The sequence below is a fragment of the Chanodichthys erythropterus genome, chromosome 14 (assembly GCF_024489055.1).
Source record: "Chanodichthys erythropterus isolate Z2021 chromosome 14, ASM2448905v1, whole genome shotgun sequence".
Lineage (NCBI taxonomy): Eukaryota > Metazoa > Chordata > Actinopteri > Cypriniformes > Xenocyprididae > Chanodichthys > Chanodichthys erythropterus.
The window spans coordinates 13,723,594-13,742,815 of record NC_090234.1 but is presented as its reverse complement, the minus strand read 5'-3'; the positions used below and the strand labels follow the sequence as shown (position 1 = coordinate 13,742,815).

General features: G+C 41.8%; 1 protein-coding gene across 1 annotated transcript; it reads right to left on the bottom strand.

The window, feature by feature from the left end:
- Positions 1–825: 825 nt before the first annotated feature.
- On the bottom strand, positions 826–17,424 carry LOC137035894 (leucine-rich repeat-containing protein 63). Its single transcript, XM_067409678.1, has 10 exons — positions 16,865–17,424; positions 14,927–15,046; positions 14,134–14,505; positions 13,904–14,038; positions 13,605–13,765; positions 11,354–11,452; positions 11,142–11,278; positions 10,444–10,527; positions 2,534–2,764; positions 826–2,369 (listed from the first exon to the last, which is right to left on the bottom strand). The coding sequence occupies exons 2-10, from the start codon at positions 15,000–15,002 to the stop codon at positions 2,192–2,194; spliced, it is 1,473 nt and encodes a 490-aa protein (XP_067265779.1). The 5' UTR covers positions 15,003–15,046; positions 16,865–17,424; the 3' UTR covers positions 826–2,191.
- Positions 17,425–19,222: the final 1,798 nt, after the last annotated feature.

Sequence of the window (19,222 nt, the reverse complement as noted above, 5' to 3'; positions counted from 1 at the left end):
GAAGTCAAAATATTACATAGTCAAAATTTTGACATTTGGTCGATTATGAAATAAAAGCCAAAATTATTACAAAAAATCGTAGTGTCATAATTATGAGATTTAAAAAGCCAAAATTATGACAAAATGATAAATATTACTAAGTCATAATTTTGACTTTTTATGTCAATTATGATAGAAATAATGACAGTCATAATTATGGCATACTAAATCATTATGGGAGTAAAAAGTCTTTCTGTCATAGTTATTCAGGATTTCAGCCTTTTATGTCACAATTTCAATTTTGTATGTCATAATTTTGACTCTGTCATAATTATGATATAAAAAGTCCCAATTATGACAATCATAATTATGGCATACTTAGTCATTATGAGTATTTAGTAGCATACAGTGTCAAATATCTGTAAATATATAGTAAAGTGTAATTTATTCCTGTGATCAAATCTGATTTTCAGCATCATTACTCCAGTCTTCAGTGTCACATGATCCTTCAGAAACATTTCTAATATGATGATTTGCTGCTCAAGAAACATTTCTGATTATTATTAATGTTGAAAACAGTTGTGCTGCTTCAGATTGTGTTCAGACGGATGTTTCTCATTTAAACTTCAGAAGGAAAAAACTACTGAAGTGGATTTGATTCACTGAAACTGATTCATGAACATGTTCATTCATCATCACTCATAAATGATCAACTGCAGTTCGTGACTGTGTTATATTGGTGAATATAAATGAAAATGACTAAATGTGATTCATGTGTTCATTTAGTGAAGAAATCATGAGTGCCTTGATTATTTGAACTAGATTTTTTACTGTATTTTACGTCTTACATAAAACATTTTGAATCTAGCTTACAGTAAAAGTAAATCTGCTCTGAAATTGAAGAATATTTTTCTCCAGTCAGAGGGAGTGTCATATGAATCAGTCACTGTAAATTTACTGTGCAATAATGTATTCTATAAGCTCCAGATAAATACATTGACAAATATTAAAGTGAACAGGACAGTATTAGGCCTCAAGAAGAAGTTCAAAACAATTAAAATAAAAGTACGGTAACATGTTCTATGAAGCCCATGCTTATAATGAATTAAAGCTCCATTTATTACTATTTTATAAACATATTTATAAAGACTTATTAAGACCTATACTGCATTATTAGAACAGTTTTAGTTACATTTGTTACATGACATTTGTGTGCTTTGATCTGCCTGCATTGACACTATTCTTTAAGAGCCAAAATTATATACCAGTTATCAATGTAAAGCTGCTTTGACACAATCTGCATTGTAAAAAGCGCTATATAAATAAAGGTGACTGACATTTATATTATTTTTATAATTATAAGTCATGCATTTTCCTTTTCAATGCATGTTCATAATTCATTATACACTGATTTATAAGTATTAATTAGTCTGTCGTATGGTTCCATGAATGTATTTATAAAGATGCAGCTTGCATTGCTATAATGTTATATTATAGTTAAAATTATTTTTATTCAGATTTATTTGTCAAATTAGTGAATATATTGTTATTAATAGACATTTTGTGTTCTTATAAATACTTATTGTGAGTAATAATAGTTACTAATCTCTATAAATGCATCATTGAGTAAAGTGAAAACACAGTATGCAATTTTCCTAAATCAAATGTTAAGAAATCACAAATATGTGCTTTAAGCTTATTTGTAAATGTAATTAATGTACAACAATTCCTGCAATGGAATGAAAAAAAAAACAAACAAAAAAAAAAACGAAAATCATTAATACGAACTGTTGAAAAAAGTATATTTTTTTAATGTTACATACTAGCAAAACAATTTTTAAAGTATAATTCCAAACTGCTATAAGCAATACCATGCAAATGGCTGAGGAGAAGGAGATTTTAACAAATCAAAATGACCATTCATGACCTCTAATGCAAACTTTAGCCATTAAAGACATAATAACTAACTGAACTATTTTGTGATCATTTATAAATCAGTGTATAATGAATTATGATCATTCACATTGAAAAAGCAAATGCAGGGCTTATAAGTAATTATGAAAATAACAACTGATCTTATAATGCAGTATAGGTCTTAATGAGTCTTTATAAATATATTTATAGAATAGTAATACTTATAAATAGGTATAAATGTGTGAAGCTGCAGCAGCTCCATCAGCATCAACAGAAGAAGAAATTCGTTCTTGTCCGATCACACACTCGCTGGTTGTTCGTTGATGTTGTGATTCCTGAAGCTGTGGAGACACGCAGGAGAACAGCACAGGAACATGACGGGGACGAACTGAAGGCCAAACGCACCGGGAACCGGACGGATGAGCTTGAGACCCGGGCCGAACATGGGTCCCGAACAAGCGTCGCACACTCCAGCTCTGAGAACACACACACAAGCATTATATAGTACCTTCTTCCAACAAGTCAGACTAGATCACAAACTTTACACAAGTATGAAGCAGGTTCTTGTGCTGCTCAATATCTGCAGTTCAACAGGGATTAAAATAGTTATCCTACTATCAAGTTATGAAAATAAGATTACCTGCGCAGGACGAGCTGTGCGGCGGGCGGCAGGTGTGTGCAGGTGAGTGTGTGTGCGAGTGTGTGTGCGGCCGTGTGCAGCAGCGTCTGAGGAGAGTTGCAGCTGTTCTCGCTCCACAGTAATGCGTGTGTGTAATTCCCAGACAGCCGGAGCTCCGACACGGACACACGCAGCAGACCGGCGGGAAGAGCCGCTAACTGATTCCCTTCAACGTTCAGAGACCTCAGAGACCTGAACACACACACAAACAAGTCAAGTCAGCGTGCGTAAAATAAACAACAATATCATCCGCTGGTGTCGTTAGAGTTACCATAATACTTATTGCTATAGTTATTGTTAAATTTATCACTATAGTTATCGCTATAGTTATAGCTATTTTCGTTAGTTATCATTATAGTTATCTAGCTATAACTATAGCTATTGTTTTCGTTAGTTATCATAATAGTTATTGTTATAGTTATCGCTATAGTTATAGCGATAGTTTTCATTAGTTATTTTTATAGTTAACACTATAGTTATAGCTATTGTTTTCATTAGTTATCATTATAGTTATTGTTATAGTTATCGCTATAGTTATAGCGATAGTTTTCATTAGTTCCCTTTCAGTCGGGCACGTTCGACGTACGTCAGTAGTGACCGACGAATTGGGATATCGCTTAGAGAGCCCTATCATCTTCGTGTAAACTAAAACAAGCCAATGGAATTGGCGTGCGATATTTGCATAATGCGCACCGCCCCCGACAGGTGTATATAAATAGGAAGCAGATGCAATCGCACTCTGTCTTTCGCTTCGGAGCCATTCACTGGTGTCCTGTTTTAGAAGACTCCTTCCTTCGTTTGTTTTATTCTAAAACATTGCCTCAGAAGAGGATTTACAGCGAGCTTTCAGTGCTGGTGAAAGGGCACGTTCAGCGAGGTCGCGAGTCTCCGAGGAGCTGAGCTATAAGCTCGAAAACTGCTGTTTTCACAGCAACACAAAGAGTGTGTGCGTGTGTAGCGATTTGGGCCGGTTCCTCGGTGTGTCAGGGAGTGGTGTACCTGACACATCGCGTCGCTCCCTGGGTGCTTCAGCACGAGTGAGTTGACTTCCCCTTCTAAAAGAGCTTTACAGACGAACCCTGACAGTATGTCATTTCGTCTGTGCGTTAATGGGTGCGGTCGTTCCCTGGTCCCTGCTGATGGGCACAATCGTTGCATCTCGTGTTTGGGCATTCTGCACGCTGAAGCAGCTTTTGTGGATGGTTCATGTTCCCATTGCGGGAACATGACTATCGCGATGCTGAGGTCGAGACTCTCCTTCCTGAAGTCTCAGGAAGCGGGGGTCCCCTCTCCTATGCCGCGTACGACCGTTTTTTCCGGCCCCGGGAACCGGAATGACGGTACGGCGCTGTATAGGAAGGGTGACCGGAGGATTACGGTCAGGGCTTCCCCGCCGAGCGGAAACGCTCCTCGGGCCCCTGCCGCCTCATCAGCACCGCAACCCATCGTGCCACCGTTGGTTTCCGCTGGGCCCTCTACGGACTGTCCAGCCGTTACCTTTGGTGTGCTGGCGGCGGATCGGATGTCGATCGCTGCATCGGAAGGTGAGCCTGAGTCCTCGGGGGAGGATTCGGACGTGCTGCCGCCCGGGACGGTAGCGTTGCCCGAGTCGGATCCCGAGCTCACGGCTGTGCTCTCCCGGGCCGCCTTGTGCGTCGGGCTTGAGTGGAACCCTCCACCCTGTCCCGGCCCATCTCGGTTGGACGATTGGTACTTGGCGGGGGGTCGCGCTGGTCAAATCCAGCGTCCCGCCCCAATGCCTTTCTTCCCGGAAGTACACGATGAGGTGACCAGGTCTTGGCAAGCTCCGCATGGGGCTCGTACAGGGCCTGGTCCCTCGTCCGCCTTCACCTCCCTGGACGGCGGGCTAGCCAGGGGGTACGCAAAGATCCCGCCAGTCGAGCGGTCTGTTGCGACGCAGTTGTGTCCAACGGCCGCTGGCTGGCGCGGTGAGCCGCGTCTCCCGTCCCAGGCCTGTGAATTCTCAGCCGGTCTGACTGAGAAAGCTTACAGTGCCTGTGGGCAGGCTGCCTCTGCCCTGCACGCGATGGCCCTTTTGCAGGTCTATCAGGCAAAAGCGCTGTCGCAGATGCCCCAGGAAGGTCCTGACCAACAGCTGCTTGGGGAGCTGCGCGCTGCCACTGACCTTGCCCTCCGGGCAACGAAGGTGACAGCGCGTTCTGTTGGCCAGGCGATGTCTACTCTGGTAGCCCAGCAACGCCACCTCTGGCTGACCTTGGCAGACATGAGGGAGACCGACAAACATCGGTTCCTGGATTCCCTCGTGTCTCCGGTCGGCCTTTTCGGCGACGCGGTGGAGAGCTGTGCCCAACAGTCCTCCTCTGCACAGAAGCAGGCTGAGGCTATCAGGCATGTCATGCCACGGCGGTCCGCTGCTGCCTCCACCCAGCCGCCCGTGGCTCAGCCTCAGCCCGCTCGTCGCCGAGGGCGCCCGCCTGCGTCTTCCTCCGCCCCTGCTAAGTTGGCAAAGCAGCAGCCTACACCAGCCAAACAGCAGGGTGCCGGGCGTGGACGTGGGACGGGCGACCTGGAGCGGAAGGTTCCTGCCCTTTGGGAGAGTATTCCATCTGCTCTCCCAACCCCGGAGGAGGGCCGGGGGGGATTTTGTGGCGGCTGTCCATCTACCGCCGCTGGCTCTCCGGAGTCCAGCGGTACCCACTTTGCCACAAAAAGAGCAGTTTCCTCAAACTCCAGGTCACAACAAGGGGTGTCTGCCAGTGTGCCAGGCTCCGCCTCGCTGCTGTCAGCTCCCTCCCCATTCGCCAGCAGGTGGCAGTGTGATGGTGCAGACCGCGTCCCGTGCGCCGTCTCCCATGCACACTGCTGCCTCGCAGAGTCCGACCCCACTCCGGGCCGCCCTCAAGCCGTCCGAGTCGGGTCCCTCTCTGCCTTGCTGCCCCACCCCCGGTGCGTCTGTGGTGCCTTTGGTCCCGCTGGCTCAGTGTCTGGAAGCGTGGATAGCGCTCCCCAGCCTGTCCAGTTGGCTCATTCGTACTATCAGACTCGGCTATGCGATTCAGTTCGCCCGGCGTCCCCCGGTCTTCAGGGCTGTCCACTTCACTCAGGTGTCGTTGGACAGTGCTCCTGTTCTCCGGGTGGAGATTGCTGTCCTCCTGGCGAAGGGTACAATCAAGCCGGTCCCTCCAGCCGATATGAAGTCGGGGTTTTACAGCCCCTACTTCATTGTACCGTAAAAGGGCGGTGGGCTACGGCCAATCCTGGACCGTCCCCAGGATTGGTTTGCAGCAATAGACCTGAAGGACGCATACTTTCATGTCTCGATTCTGCCTCGACACAGACCCTTCCTAGGTCGGTCTGCGTTCGAGGGTCGGGCATGTCAGTACAAAGTCCTACCCGACATGGTTGTAGCTCCCAACCGGTTGGGTCTTCAGGTCAACTGGGACAAGAGCAAACTCGCCCCCGGGTAGAGGATCTCTTGTTTCGGTCTTGAGCTAGACTCGGTCGCACGGACTGCGCGTCTCACCGAGGTGCGCGTCCAGTCGGTGTTGAACTGCCTGAGCTCGCTCAAGTGCAGGACAGCGGCTCCACTGAAAGATTTTCAGAGGCTCCTGGGGCATATGGCATCTGCAGCCGCGGTAACGCCGCTCGGATTGCTACATATGAGACCGCTTCAACACTGGCTCCGCGGCCGGGTCCCGAGATGGGCGTGGCAGTGCGGCACGCTCCGTGTCCCCGTGACACCGAGCTGCCGTCGCACCCTTGTCCAGTGGTTGGACCCTTCGTTCCTGTGGGCCAGAGTACCCCTCGAACGAGTGTCCAGGCACGCTGTGGTCTCCACAGATGTCTCTGCCACGGGATGGGGGGCCACGTACAACGGGCATGCAGTGACAGGTCTTTGGACGGGGCCTCAGCTGCATTGGCATACCAATTGCCTCGAGTTGCTAGCGGTTCGTCTTGCGCTGGCCCGCTTCAAGGAGCTGTTGTCAGGCAAGCACGTTCTAGTCCGCTCACTAAGCACTGCGGCCGTTGCGTACACCTACCGTCAAGGTGGTCTACGCTTCCGTCGCATGTTGCAACTCGCCCGCCATCTCTTGTTGTGGAGTCAGAAGGATCTGAGGTCCCTTCGGGCCACTCGTGTCTCAGGTGTGCTCAACCGTGCAGCCGACGAGCTGCCACGGCAGCATCTACTTGCGGGCGAGTGGCGGCTCCACCCCCAGGCGGTCCAGCTGATTTGGCAGCGTTTCGGCGAGGCCCAGGTAGTCCTGCTTGCCTCCCCGGAAACTGCCCTCCGCCAGTGGTTTTATTCCCTGACCGGCGGCACGCTCGGCACGGATGCCCTGGCACACAGCTGGCCCCCGGGTCTGCGCAAACATGCGTTTCCCCCAGTGAGCCTTCTCGCACAACTCATGTGCAAGGTCAGGGAGGACGGGGAGCAGGTTCTGTTAGTGGCTCCGTACTGGCCCACTCGGACCTGATTCTCAGACCTCATTCTCCTCGTGACAGCACCTCCCTGGCCGATTCCTCTGAGGAAGGACCCCCTGACTCAGAGACGGGGCACCCTGTGGCACCCGCGTCCCGATCTGTGGAACCTCCACGTGTGGTCCCTGGACGGGATGCGGAGGTTCTGAGTGATCTCCCGCAAGCTGTCGTAGACACCATCACTTCCGCTAGAGCTCCTTCCACTAGGAATCTCTACGCGCTGAAGTGGAACCTGTTCGTCGAATGGTGCGCCTCTCGCCGAGAGGACCCCCGATCATGTTCGGTCGGATCCGTGCTTTCCTTTCTGCAAGATGGGTTGGAGCGAAGGCTGTCTCCCTCCACCCTCAAGGTGTATGTTGCCGCCATTGCCGCACATCACCATGCAGTTGAGGGTAAGTCCCTGGGGAAACACGATCTGATCGTCAGATTCCTGAGGGGGCCAGGAGACTGAATCCTCCTCGCCCTTCCTCCGTACCCTCTTGGGATTTGACCCTGGTTCTCACAGCTCTCCGGGGTCATCCCTTCGAACCTTTGCAATCAGTCGACCTGAAACTAATGTCTCTTAAGACGGTTCTTCTGGTTGCATTGGCTTCCCTGAAGAGGGTAGGGTATCTGCATGCATTTTCGGTCGACGAAACGTGCCTAGAATTCGGGCCCGGTGCTTCTCACGTCATCCTGAGACCCCGGCCTGGATACGTGCCCAAGGTTCCTACCACTCCCTTCAGAGATCAGGTAGTGAACCTGCAAGCGCTGCCCTCGGAGGAGGCAGACCCAGCCCTAGCTTTGCTCTGTCCCGTCCGCGCTCTGCGCGTTTACGTGGACAGAACGCGAAGCTTCAGGACCTCAGATCAGCTCTTCATCTGTTACGGAGGCCAGCAGAAGGGAAAGGCTGTCTCCAAGCAGAGGATGGCCCACTGGATAGTGGATGCCATCGCCTTGGCGTACGAATCCCAGGGCGTGCCTTGCCCGCTCGGGTTGAGAGCCCACTCCACCAGAGGGGTGGCCTCTTCCTGGGCGCTGGCTCATGGCGCCTCGCTGACAGATATCTGTAGAGCTGCGGGCTGGGCGACACCTAACACGTTCGCTAGGTTTAATAGCCTACGTGTAGAGCCGGTATCCTCGCGTGTACTCGCATCCACTAGTCGGTAGACGTGTTGTACCCACTCTAAGTGTCGGCTTGCAATGCCATTCCCGCCACTGGCCGGATACGTGCATACTTTCACTCCAGTCGCGTTCCCCGCTTGGCGAACCCTGTCGAGTTCCTCCGCCTCCCCCTTCGGCTCGGACATTGCGGAGTGTCTGATGCCAGGCCTACATCCGTCGCTGACGCTGTCTGTTGGCTGGGGCCCATATGTCGTGACCCCTCTACGTGAGCGGTCCCATATGTGTATTTTCCACGGTTTAAAACTCCCTACGGGCCGAGTCCGTGTCTTTCCCTTAGCAGAGCCAGCTCTGCTGTCACCTGTCAGATGAGTCTCCCCCTAACCAGGTGGAGCCATCCCAGGGACTCCATATGCATACTGCCCCCCCGGGCCAGTCCATGTGTGTATTCCCACGTAAACTCCTCCCCCATTGGGTAGGTAGTGGTTTCCGCAGCGTCCCTTACGGGTTCGCTTCCCCAGTGTGTCTAGTTTACTTAGTGGGTAGTGGTTAGACAGCAGTAGACTCTCTCGGTGTAAGCTCGCCCCCTTCACCGCCAGCCGGTGCTATGGGCGGCTGAGCTTGCGCTGGGCACTGGAAGGGGTTTCGTAACTGTGGCGCTTTAGTTGGGATCCCAATTCGTCGGTCACTACTGACGTACGTCGAACGTGACCGACTGAAAGGGAACGTCTTGGTTACGTATGTAACCCTCGTTCCCTGAAGGAGGGAACGGAGACGTACGTCCCGTCGCCACAGTTTCTGTACCCTCGCTGTAGTGCGGACACCAGTTGTCTCCTCAACGAAAAACAGAGTGCGATTGCATCTGCTTCCTATTTATATACACCTGTCGGGGGCGGTGCGCATTATGCAAATATCGCACGCCAATTCCATTGGCTTGTTTTAGTTTACACGAAGATGATAGGGCTCTCTAAGCGATATCCCAATTCGTCGGTCACTACTGACGTACGTCTCCGTTCCCTCCTTCAGGGAACGAGGGTTACATACGTAACCGAGACGTTATTGTTATAGTTAACACTATAGTTATAGCTATTGTTTTCATTAGTTTTCGTTAGTTATTGTTATAGTTAACACTATAGTGTTAGTTATTGTTATAGTTAACACTATAGTTATAGCTATTGTTTTCATTAGTTATCGTTATAGTTATTGTTATAGTTATCGCTATAGTTATGGCGATAGTTTTCATTAGTTATTGTTATAGTTAACACTATAGTTATAGCTATTGTTTTCGTTAGTTATTGTTATAGTTAACACTATAGTTATAGCTATCGTTTTCGTTAGTTATTGTTATAGTTATGGCGATAGTTTTCATTAGTTATTGTTATAGTTAACACTATAGTTACAGCTATTGTTTTCATTAGTTATAGCTATAGTTATGGCGATAGTTTTCACTAGTTATTGTTATAGTTAACACTATTGTTATAGCTATTGTTTTCATTAGTTATTGTTATCGTTTTCGTTAGTTATTGTTATAGTTATGGCGATAGTTTTCATTAGTTATTGTTATAGTTAACACTATAGTTATAGCTATTGTTTTCATTAGTTATAGCTATAGTTATGGCGATAGTTTTCGTTAGTTATTGTTATAGTTAACACTATAGTTATAGCTATTGTTTTCATTAGTTATCGTTATAGCGAGTTTTTGTTAGTTATTGTTATAGTTAACACTATAGTTATAGCTATTGTTTTCATTAGTTATCGTTATAGTTATCGCTATAGTTATATCTATAGTTATAGCGATAGTTTTCGTTAGTTATTGTTATAGTTAACACTATAGTTACAGCTATCGTTTTCGTTAGTTATCATTATAGTTATGCAAGAGTTTTTGTTAGTTATTGTTATAGTTAACACTATAGTTATAGCTATTGTTTTCATTAGTTATCGTTATAGTTATTGCTATATAGTTATAATTTTCGTTAGTTATCATTATAGTCATCACTATAGTTAATGCTATAGTTATAGCTATTGTTTTCGTTAGTTATTGCTATAGTTATTGCTATAGTTGCTATAGTTATTGTTATATTTATCATTACAGTTATCACTATAGTTATAGCTATAGTTTTCATTATAGTTATCGCTATAGTTATTATTACGTTTATTATAGTTATCACTACAGATACTGCTACAGTTATTGCTACAGTATCACTTTAGTTATTGCTATCGTTATCATTATAGTTATTGTTTGTTATCATTATAGTAATATTTATTGGTTATTTTTTAGTATTACGTGATTGTTAATAATGAAGATTGACCTGAGGTGTCTGACGTCACTGCTGAGGGATCTGAGGAGATTATAGGACACGTCCAGATGCTGCAGACAGGGCAGAGAGTACAGCCTACACACACACACAGAAAGAGATATAAAGTGTCTAGCTGAGCGCTGAAACTGCATTATGAGGCAACAAACAGAACGATGCAAAGAACCATCATGATACTCTGGAAATAACAGAAAAAAAAAGTGTAAAATTGTGATAAATGTGATATAGCCTGTTAACTTTATTTATTGCACTTTTAGTAATCATCTTAAATTAGTAAACATATAAAAGCATAAACAGTCAAAATTAAAAACTCAAAACAGTAAAGTAAACTTCCATAATTTTTTTTCCACTTTCATTTTTTAAGTGCTTTCACTTCTGCAAAAAAGAGGCCAAACTTTTTAAATAATTCATGAATCACAATGTTAAATTTAAAGTATCATTATATTAAAGATATTTTTACAGTAACAAGGATCTAATTAAAACTATGTATCACAGTAATGAGGATCCTGGAGGAAAATGTGTTTATTGTCATGGAAATATTGTCAGAATGCAAAACATCTGAAGGGTCCTTAGATGGGCTTCCTTTTGTGTGTGTGTGTGTGTGTGTGTGTGTGTGTGTGTGTGTGTGTGTGTGTGTGTGTGTGTGTGTGTGTGTGTGTGTGTGTGTGTGTGTGTGTGTGTGTTTCTCTCACTGGTTGGGCAGCTGTGTGATCTTGCAGAAGGAGACGACCAGCGTCTGGAGCTTGTGGAGTTTTCTGATTTGAGCGGGAAGCTCCTCTATGGGGTTATTCCTCATCTTCAGCACCTGCAGCTGATGAAGATCACACACCTGAGAGAGGAAGACGAGGGACGTCACACATGATCTGAATCATGACAGGAAACAGAACAAATGAAACTGAAGCACCTCCTGAGGAACGTGTGTGAGGTCATTGAAGGACAGGTTCAGATACTGGAGACGCTCAGACAGTGACGTCACGTCAGGAAGATCACGGATGAAATGAGCCTGTGGGAAAACAATCATAATCTCATTATTACTATTAATCACAGTTAGACACGTCCACCAGTGGATTATTACTTTTACTGATATTACTTTTTCAAGAGTATTTATGATTAGAATAATCAATAATAATGCTTCCAATTACACTTACACTTACAGTTAATAGTTTTGGAAAACAATGTGTGCACATGTTCACACTTATTTCTCATAAGTATAAATATAAACACCAAAATGAAGCTAATATTAACCCAAGATATCATCACACTCAACAAAACACAATTACAGATATGACTACAAACAGTTCCTTAAATTGCAAATAAAAATAAAGGAGGCGAAAGAGAAGTGCACATGCTCTTCTTCCCCTTTTAATCAGAATGTTTCATTTCCTAAAGAGACATAAAGATCTTTGTGTGGATGCAGAAGCTTCGCCTACAGAAGATCTGTTGTCCACACGGCAGGACTGAAGACATGGAGCTCTGAGAACAGAATCCCTGTTGACCTGGACAGAGGAACTCAGGTCTGACTCATCACTGAACTGAGGGGCGAGTGATGACAGAACTGACCTCATGCGATTACGAAGCTGGTCTGAACTGGTTTCAGCTTCAAAGGCACCATAACGTCACATCCAATGAGCTAACTGAGCTTAAGTCACAACCAAATATGTCACAAATATGACTGCAATCCCGTCCAACAGAGAACATTCTGGCAAGGATTTAGCTGAACGTTTATTTAACGTTTTTTTAAAATGTTACAACTTGTTTTAGAATGTTCAGAAAAATTCAAAAGTAACTTTCTTTTAAATTAAAACATGGAATGCACAGTGATGAAATGGAATGTTTCCTTATTGTTTTTAAAATAATTCAATAAACTGGATGTTTTGAACATTCAGAGAACATTCAGAATTAATGTTAGCAAAATGCAGTTCATTACGTTACTTAAGTAAATTTTTTACTGGAGTATTTTTATTTTGAGCAACTTTTACTTCACCACATTCCAAAGCTTAAGGTGTTAGTTCACCCAAAAAATTAAAATTCTGTCATTAATTACTCACCCTCATGACGTTCCACACCCTTAAGACCTTCATTCATCTTCAGAACACAAATTAAGATATTTTTGATGAAATCCGATGGCTCAGTACAGCCTGCATAGCCAGCAAGATAATTAACACTTTCAGATGCCCAGAAAGCTACTAAAGACATATTTAAATCAGACATATTTTAATTATCTTGCTGTCTATGCAGGCCTCACTGAGCCATCGGATTTCATCAAAAATATCTTAATTTGTGTTCTGAAGATGAATGAAGGTCTTAAGGGTGTGGAACAACATGAGGGTGAGTAATTAATGACATTATTTTCATTTTTGGGTGAACTAATCCTTTAAAATTGTACTATTTACTTCACTACATTTCATAAAAACATATCGTTACTCATTATTTTGAACTGACGAACTTGTCACATGCTCCAAAATGCAATTGGTGAATGATTTAATTATTTTCAATTAACCTGTTAAACCAGTTCACAAAATGAGTCAAGAACCAGGAGATCCTCGGCGCTTGAGTGTTTCTTTTACAGAAATCGCTTTTTAAGGACTACAACGAGCTTCATCCTAAAATTTACATAAACCCCGCCCCAGAGAACACACAACAAAGGGGGCGGGGCCATGTTGGGCTGCTTTAGAGAAGAGGAAGAGTTGTTGTAGTCGAGTGTTGTTGTCATGCCGTCATTTTACGCCGGACTGCTTCACAAACGAGGGTCAATTCAACACAAAAGATGAACATGACGGCACATGCTAGTGGATGAGTTGAATCAACTCCACAGCAACTACATCAATTTATCCACTAACCATTCAGAAACGTCTAAAAGTTGTAACTTCTTCCTGAGTCTCTCCATCAGTGTCGACTCCGGTTTGAACAATGTAAGGCTGAACACTTTCCTCATTTTGTCTGCGTGAGATTCTCCAGCTTTGTTGTTGTTGAGCTGTTAAAGCTCCGCCCTCTTCTGGAAAGGGGGCAGGAGCAGCAGCTCATTTGCATTTAAAGGGACACACACAAAAATGGCGTGTTTTTGCTCTCACCCAAATAGGGGCAAATTTGACAAGCTATAATAAATGATCTGTGGGGGATTTTGGTTTCAGGGCCTGATGTGGAGTCACACACACCTTGAAGCTGAGGCTCGTTCCTCCTCGTGTGAGGCAGTCGAGGACGTTCAGCTCAGATGCGCTGATGACGTCACACTCTCCTCCGCCCCGGAACGGCGAGCGAGAGCGTCGGGAGCCCTGGAAGTGTTTGCTGGTCACCGCGTTCAGAAGAACTTCATGTGCTGTGAAAGATGAGAATCAGAGACACAGGAGGTGAATAGTTCCACAAAAATATGAATCAGAACTGTTTTTTGAGCAGCAAATCAGCATATCAGAATGATTTCTGAAGGATCATGTGACACTGAAGTATGTGTTCTTGCCTGTGCGTTCAGTCCGTCTCTCCGCTGACGTCCACAGCTGATCCACTGATTGATCTTCAGACGGTCGACACACTCCAGAATTACTCCTGAAAGAGTTTTGTGCTTGTGCTTCTATCTGAACCACGGCTGCTAACTCTGAACACACACACAGATTTAGCTCACTTCTGGGTACAAAATATGGTTAAGTAGGTACACACACACACCACTGACTGTTTCAAAGTGTGTATTACCGCATATGATCTGTCTCTGAGGGATCCTGCGTGCGACCAGCGGCAGACCCTCGCAGCTCAGCGTCTGATTGGCTATTTCACACTGCCAGCCTCTGTGCAGCTCCGACAGGAACAAATGCAGCAGCTTTTCGTAGTTACGGCTGGACAGCACCATCTTCCTCAGCTCGTCCAGTGACCCGCGGCCCGACCGGCTGACCTGCAGGAAGTCATTGAGGCAGAAGAGGTCAGGAGGTCGGCGACCCGCGGGCGTGCGCTGAGGCTGATGAGGGAAACCTCTGAGGATTCTGGGTAATGTGATCTGGCCAACACGACACGTTACACAATCCTCAAGATAAGTTTGTGGACTGCAAACGGACTCGCTTGGTTCCTGGTCTAGAAACACAGAGATGATATCATCATATTCATATTGTTATAATAACAATGAATCACACATATGGAATAATGTAGATATCAAATTAAAACTCTTATATTTGAGCTTCTTCTTTGTCTACACTAAAAATACAATTAGGAGTGAATTTAAGATTTTTTTTTTTTTTTAAATGGCATATAAATTTCCATCCATTTGAATTACACAATTTAGCATAACCAATCTAATAAACAGACAAATATCAACTACTGAATCTATTTAAATAATCAGATTTTCGAATCTGAACGAGCGTTCTATTAATGTTACTAGAAGAACGTTTGATCATGACGTTTCCAGAACATTCGCTAAAGTTCTGAGAACGTTCCCGGTTGGCGGGAATGATCACATGATGCCATGTGTAAATATAATAAATATATGAGGAGTCACCTGTGGTTCTGGGCGCAGGCGGTGTGCTGTAGTGTGCTGTCTTTATAGGGAGCAGGGGTCTTCTCAACAGCTTCATTTCTGATCAGTGTTTATGAACATCATGTACAAGACACATTTCACCTCAGAAACAACAGAAATAAGTCATGCAGAAGAAGATATGTTGCATAAAGAAAATGAAGCCCTTTTCAGGACTATTAATATTTTTTCCTGCAGTATAAGGGTATTTTATATATATATATATATATATATATATATACAGTACAGTCCAAAAGTTTGGAACCACTAAGATTTTTAATGTTTTTAAAAGAAGTTTCGTCTGCTCACAAAGGCTACATTTATTTAATTAAAAATACAGTAAAAACAGTAATATTGTGAAATATTATTACAATTTAAAATAACTGTTTTCTATTTGAATATATTTGACAAAGTAATTTATTCCTGTGATCAAAGCTGAATTTTCAGCATCGTTACTCCAGTCTTCAGTGTCACATGATCCTTCAGAAATCATTCTAATATGCTGATTTGCTGCCCAATAAACATTTATGATTATTTTCAATGTTGAAAACAGTTGTGTACTTTTTTTTTCAGGATTCCTTGATGAATAGAAAGTTCAAAAGAACAGCATTTATCTGAAATACAAAGCTTCTGTAGCATTATACACTACCGTTCAAAAGTTTGGGGTCAGTAAGAATTTTTATTTTTATTTTTTTTAAAAGAAATTAAAGAAATGAATACTTTTATTCAGCAAGGATGCATTAAATCAATCAAAAGTGGCAGTAAAGTCATTTATAATGTTACAAAAGATTAGATTTCAGATAAACACTGTTCTTTTGAACTTTCTATTCATCAAATAATCCTGAAAACAAATATTGTACACAAATATTTTGTACAATTGTACACATTAAATGTTTCTTGAGCAGCAGATCAGCATATTAGAATGATTTCTGAAGGATCATGTGACACTGAAGACTGGAGTAATGATGCTGAAAATTCAGCTTTGATCACAGGAATAAATTACTTTGTGACATATATTCAAATAGAAAAAAAGTTATTTTAAATTGTAATAATATTTCGCAATATTACTGTTTTTACTGTATTTTTATTAAATAAATGTAGCCTTGGTGAGCAGACGAAAGTTCTTTTAAAAACATTAAAAATCTTAGTGGTTCCAAACTTTTGGACTGTACTGTATATATATATATATATATATATATATATATATATATATATATATATATATATATATATATATATATATATATATATATACAGTGCAACAAATACTAATGCAGAAATATTTACATTTTAAATATATTATTAATTGATTTTGCATTACAGTAAAGAGAAATCAAGCGTAATCTCATAGCATAATTTATTATTAATTATTAATATTGTTATATAAGGATCAAACTGCAAATGTCCTGCTAAATAAAGTTCTGAAATAGCGAAACCTAAGACACATCGCTCATATCTGATCGCGTTTTAAAGCGATATAAACCATCTATTAGCTTATGATCAACCTTAAATCACTGTATCACTTTCATTTTCTCCGTTATTCGCAGATTTCTGCAAACTTTAAACCATGAAAACACCAGAAAACTTACCAGAGATCCGCATCTGAGTCTCTAGCAACCGCCATAGCAACCGCCTGTCAAACTCAAGGCGCGCGTAAAGATCAAAGCCGCTTTGTGACATTTTCGTGTGTGACGTCACCTGCCGCTTTCATGCGCGTTTTCATACTCTAGTAAAGCGCGTTTGACTCGTGTTTGAGTGTGACACTGTATTCCCAGCTAAAAATATGCTCTAAACATGTTTTTTTCCCCCAACTTTATATTTTCAAGGAAACATAAGTAAAAACAGAACTTAATAGAACAGAAGTTTGGACACACATACATTCATACATAAGTCAAACAGTTTAAAATGTAAATCAAATCCTACCAGAGAGCTTTTCCTGATCCCATGAACGCAATGCATTTTTTCCTCAGTGTTACAAATATTTATCAGCTTGCTTGCTGATTTCCTCTAAGATATCATGTATTAGGGCAGGTTCACACTGAATGTTAGCCTACTGAATAAAAAAATTAAAAAGGTAATTGCGACTTTTTATCTCACAATTCTGACTTTTTTCTTGCAATTGCAAGTTTACATCTCGCAGTTCTTACTTTTTTTTTTAAGTCTTTTTTCCTTAGAATTGGACTTTATAACTCGCAATTGTGTTTTTATCTCACAATTCTGAGAAAAAAATTCAGAATTGCGAGGAAAAAAAAGTCTGAATTGCAAGTTTATATCTCGCAATTGCGACTTTATATTAGAATGTATTTTGCAGTTACATCAAAAAATCAATGTGATTACGTAATGTACGTTACTTGTAAAGCATTACTTGTTACATCAGAAAAGTAATCTGATAACATAACGCACATCAAAAAGTAATCTGATTACGTTATGCATGTTACCTCTAATGTGTTACTTTATGTAATCATTACTTTTTCATGTAACAAATAAAGTAACAAATGTAATGAATAAAGGAACACATTACAGATAACATGCATAAGGTAATCAGTACTTTATGTAACGAGTAATGCGTTACCTGTAATGCGTTACTTTACTTGTTACATGAAAAAGTAATGATTACCTTATAAATGTTACCTGTAATGTGTTCCTTTATTCATTACATTTGTTACTTTATTTGTTACATGAAAAAGTAATGATTACCTTATGCGTGTTACCTGTAATTGGTTACTTTACTCGTTACATTCGTTACTTTACTCGTTACATGAAAAAGTAATGATAACCTTATGCATGTTACCTGTAATTGGTTACTTTACTTGTTACATGCGTTACTTTACTCGTTACATGAAAAAGTAATGATTACCTTATAAATGTTACCTGTGATTGGTTACTTTACTCGTTACATGCGTTACTTTACTCGTTACATGAAAAAGTAATGATTACCTTATAAATGTTACCTGTAATTGGTTACTTTACTCGTTACATGCGTTACTTTACTCGTTACATGAAAAAGTAATGATTACCTTATGCGTGTTACCTGTAATTGGTTACTTTACTCGTTACATGCGTTACTTTACTTGTTACATGAAAAAGTAATGATTACCTTATAAATGTTACCTGTAATTGGTTACTTTACTCGTTACATGCGTTACTTTACTTGTTACATGAAAAAGTAATGATTACCTTATGCGTGTTACCTGTAATTGGTTACTTTACTCGTTACATGAAAAAGTAATGATTACCTTATGCATGTTACCTGTAATTGGTTACTTTACTCGTTACATGAAAAAGTAATGATTACCTTATGCATGTTACCTGTAATTGGTTACTTTACTCGTTACATGAAAAAGTAATGATTACCTTATGCATGTTACCTGTAATTGGTTACTTTACTCGTTACATGCGTTACTTTACTTGTTACATGAAAAAGTAATGATAACCTTATGCATGTTACCTGTAATTGGTTACTTTACTCGTTACATGCGTTACTTTACTTGTTACATGAAAAAGTAATGATTACCTTATGCGTGTTACCTGTAATTGGTTACTTTACTTGTTACATGAAAAAGTAATGATTACCTTATGCGTGTTACCTGTAATTGGTTACTTTACTCGTTACATGAAAAAGTAATGATTACCTTATGCATGTTACCTGTAATTGGTTACTTTACTCATTACATGCGTTACTTTACTTGTTACATGAAAAAGTAATGATTACCTTATGCGTGTTACCTGTAATTGGTTACTTTACTCGTTACATGAAAAAGTAATGATTACCTTATGCATGTTACCTGTAATTGGTTACTTTACTCGTTACATGCGTTACTTTACTTGTTACATGAAAAAGTAATGATTACCTTATGCGTGTTACCTGTAATTGGTTACTTTACTCGTTACATGAAAAAGTAATGATTACCTTATGCATGTTACCTGTAATTGGTTACTTTACTCGTTACATGAAAAAGTAATGATTACCTTATGCATGTTACCTGTAATTGGTTACTTTACTCGTTACATGAAAAAGTAATGATTACCTTATGCGTGTTACCTGTAATTGGTTACTTTACTCGTTACATGAAAAAGTAATGATTACCTTATGCATGTTACCTGTAATTGGTTACTTTACTCGTTACATGAAAAAGTAATGATTACCTTATGCATGTTACCTGTAATTGGTTACTTTACTCGTTACATGCGTTACTTTACTTGTTACATGAAAAAGTAATGATAACCTTATGCATGTTACCTGTAATTGGTTACTTTACTCGTTACATGCGTTACTTTACT

Coding starts and splice junctions, on each gene's coding strand:
- LOC137035894 (XM_067409678.1), bottom strand. CDS start 15,002: ATGAAGCTGTTGAGAAGACCCCTGCTCCCTATAAAGACAGCACACTAC. Junction 10,528..11,141: donor ATCACACAGCTGCCCAACCA/GTGAGAGAAACA, acceptor GTGTGTGTGTAG/GCTGTACTCTCTGCCCTGTC. Junction 2,370..2,533: donor GCACAGCTCGTCCTGCGCAG/GTAATCTTATTT, acceptor GTGTGTTCTCAG/AGCTGGAGTGTGCGACGCTT.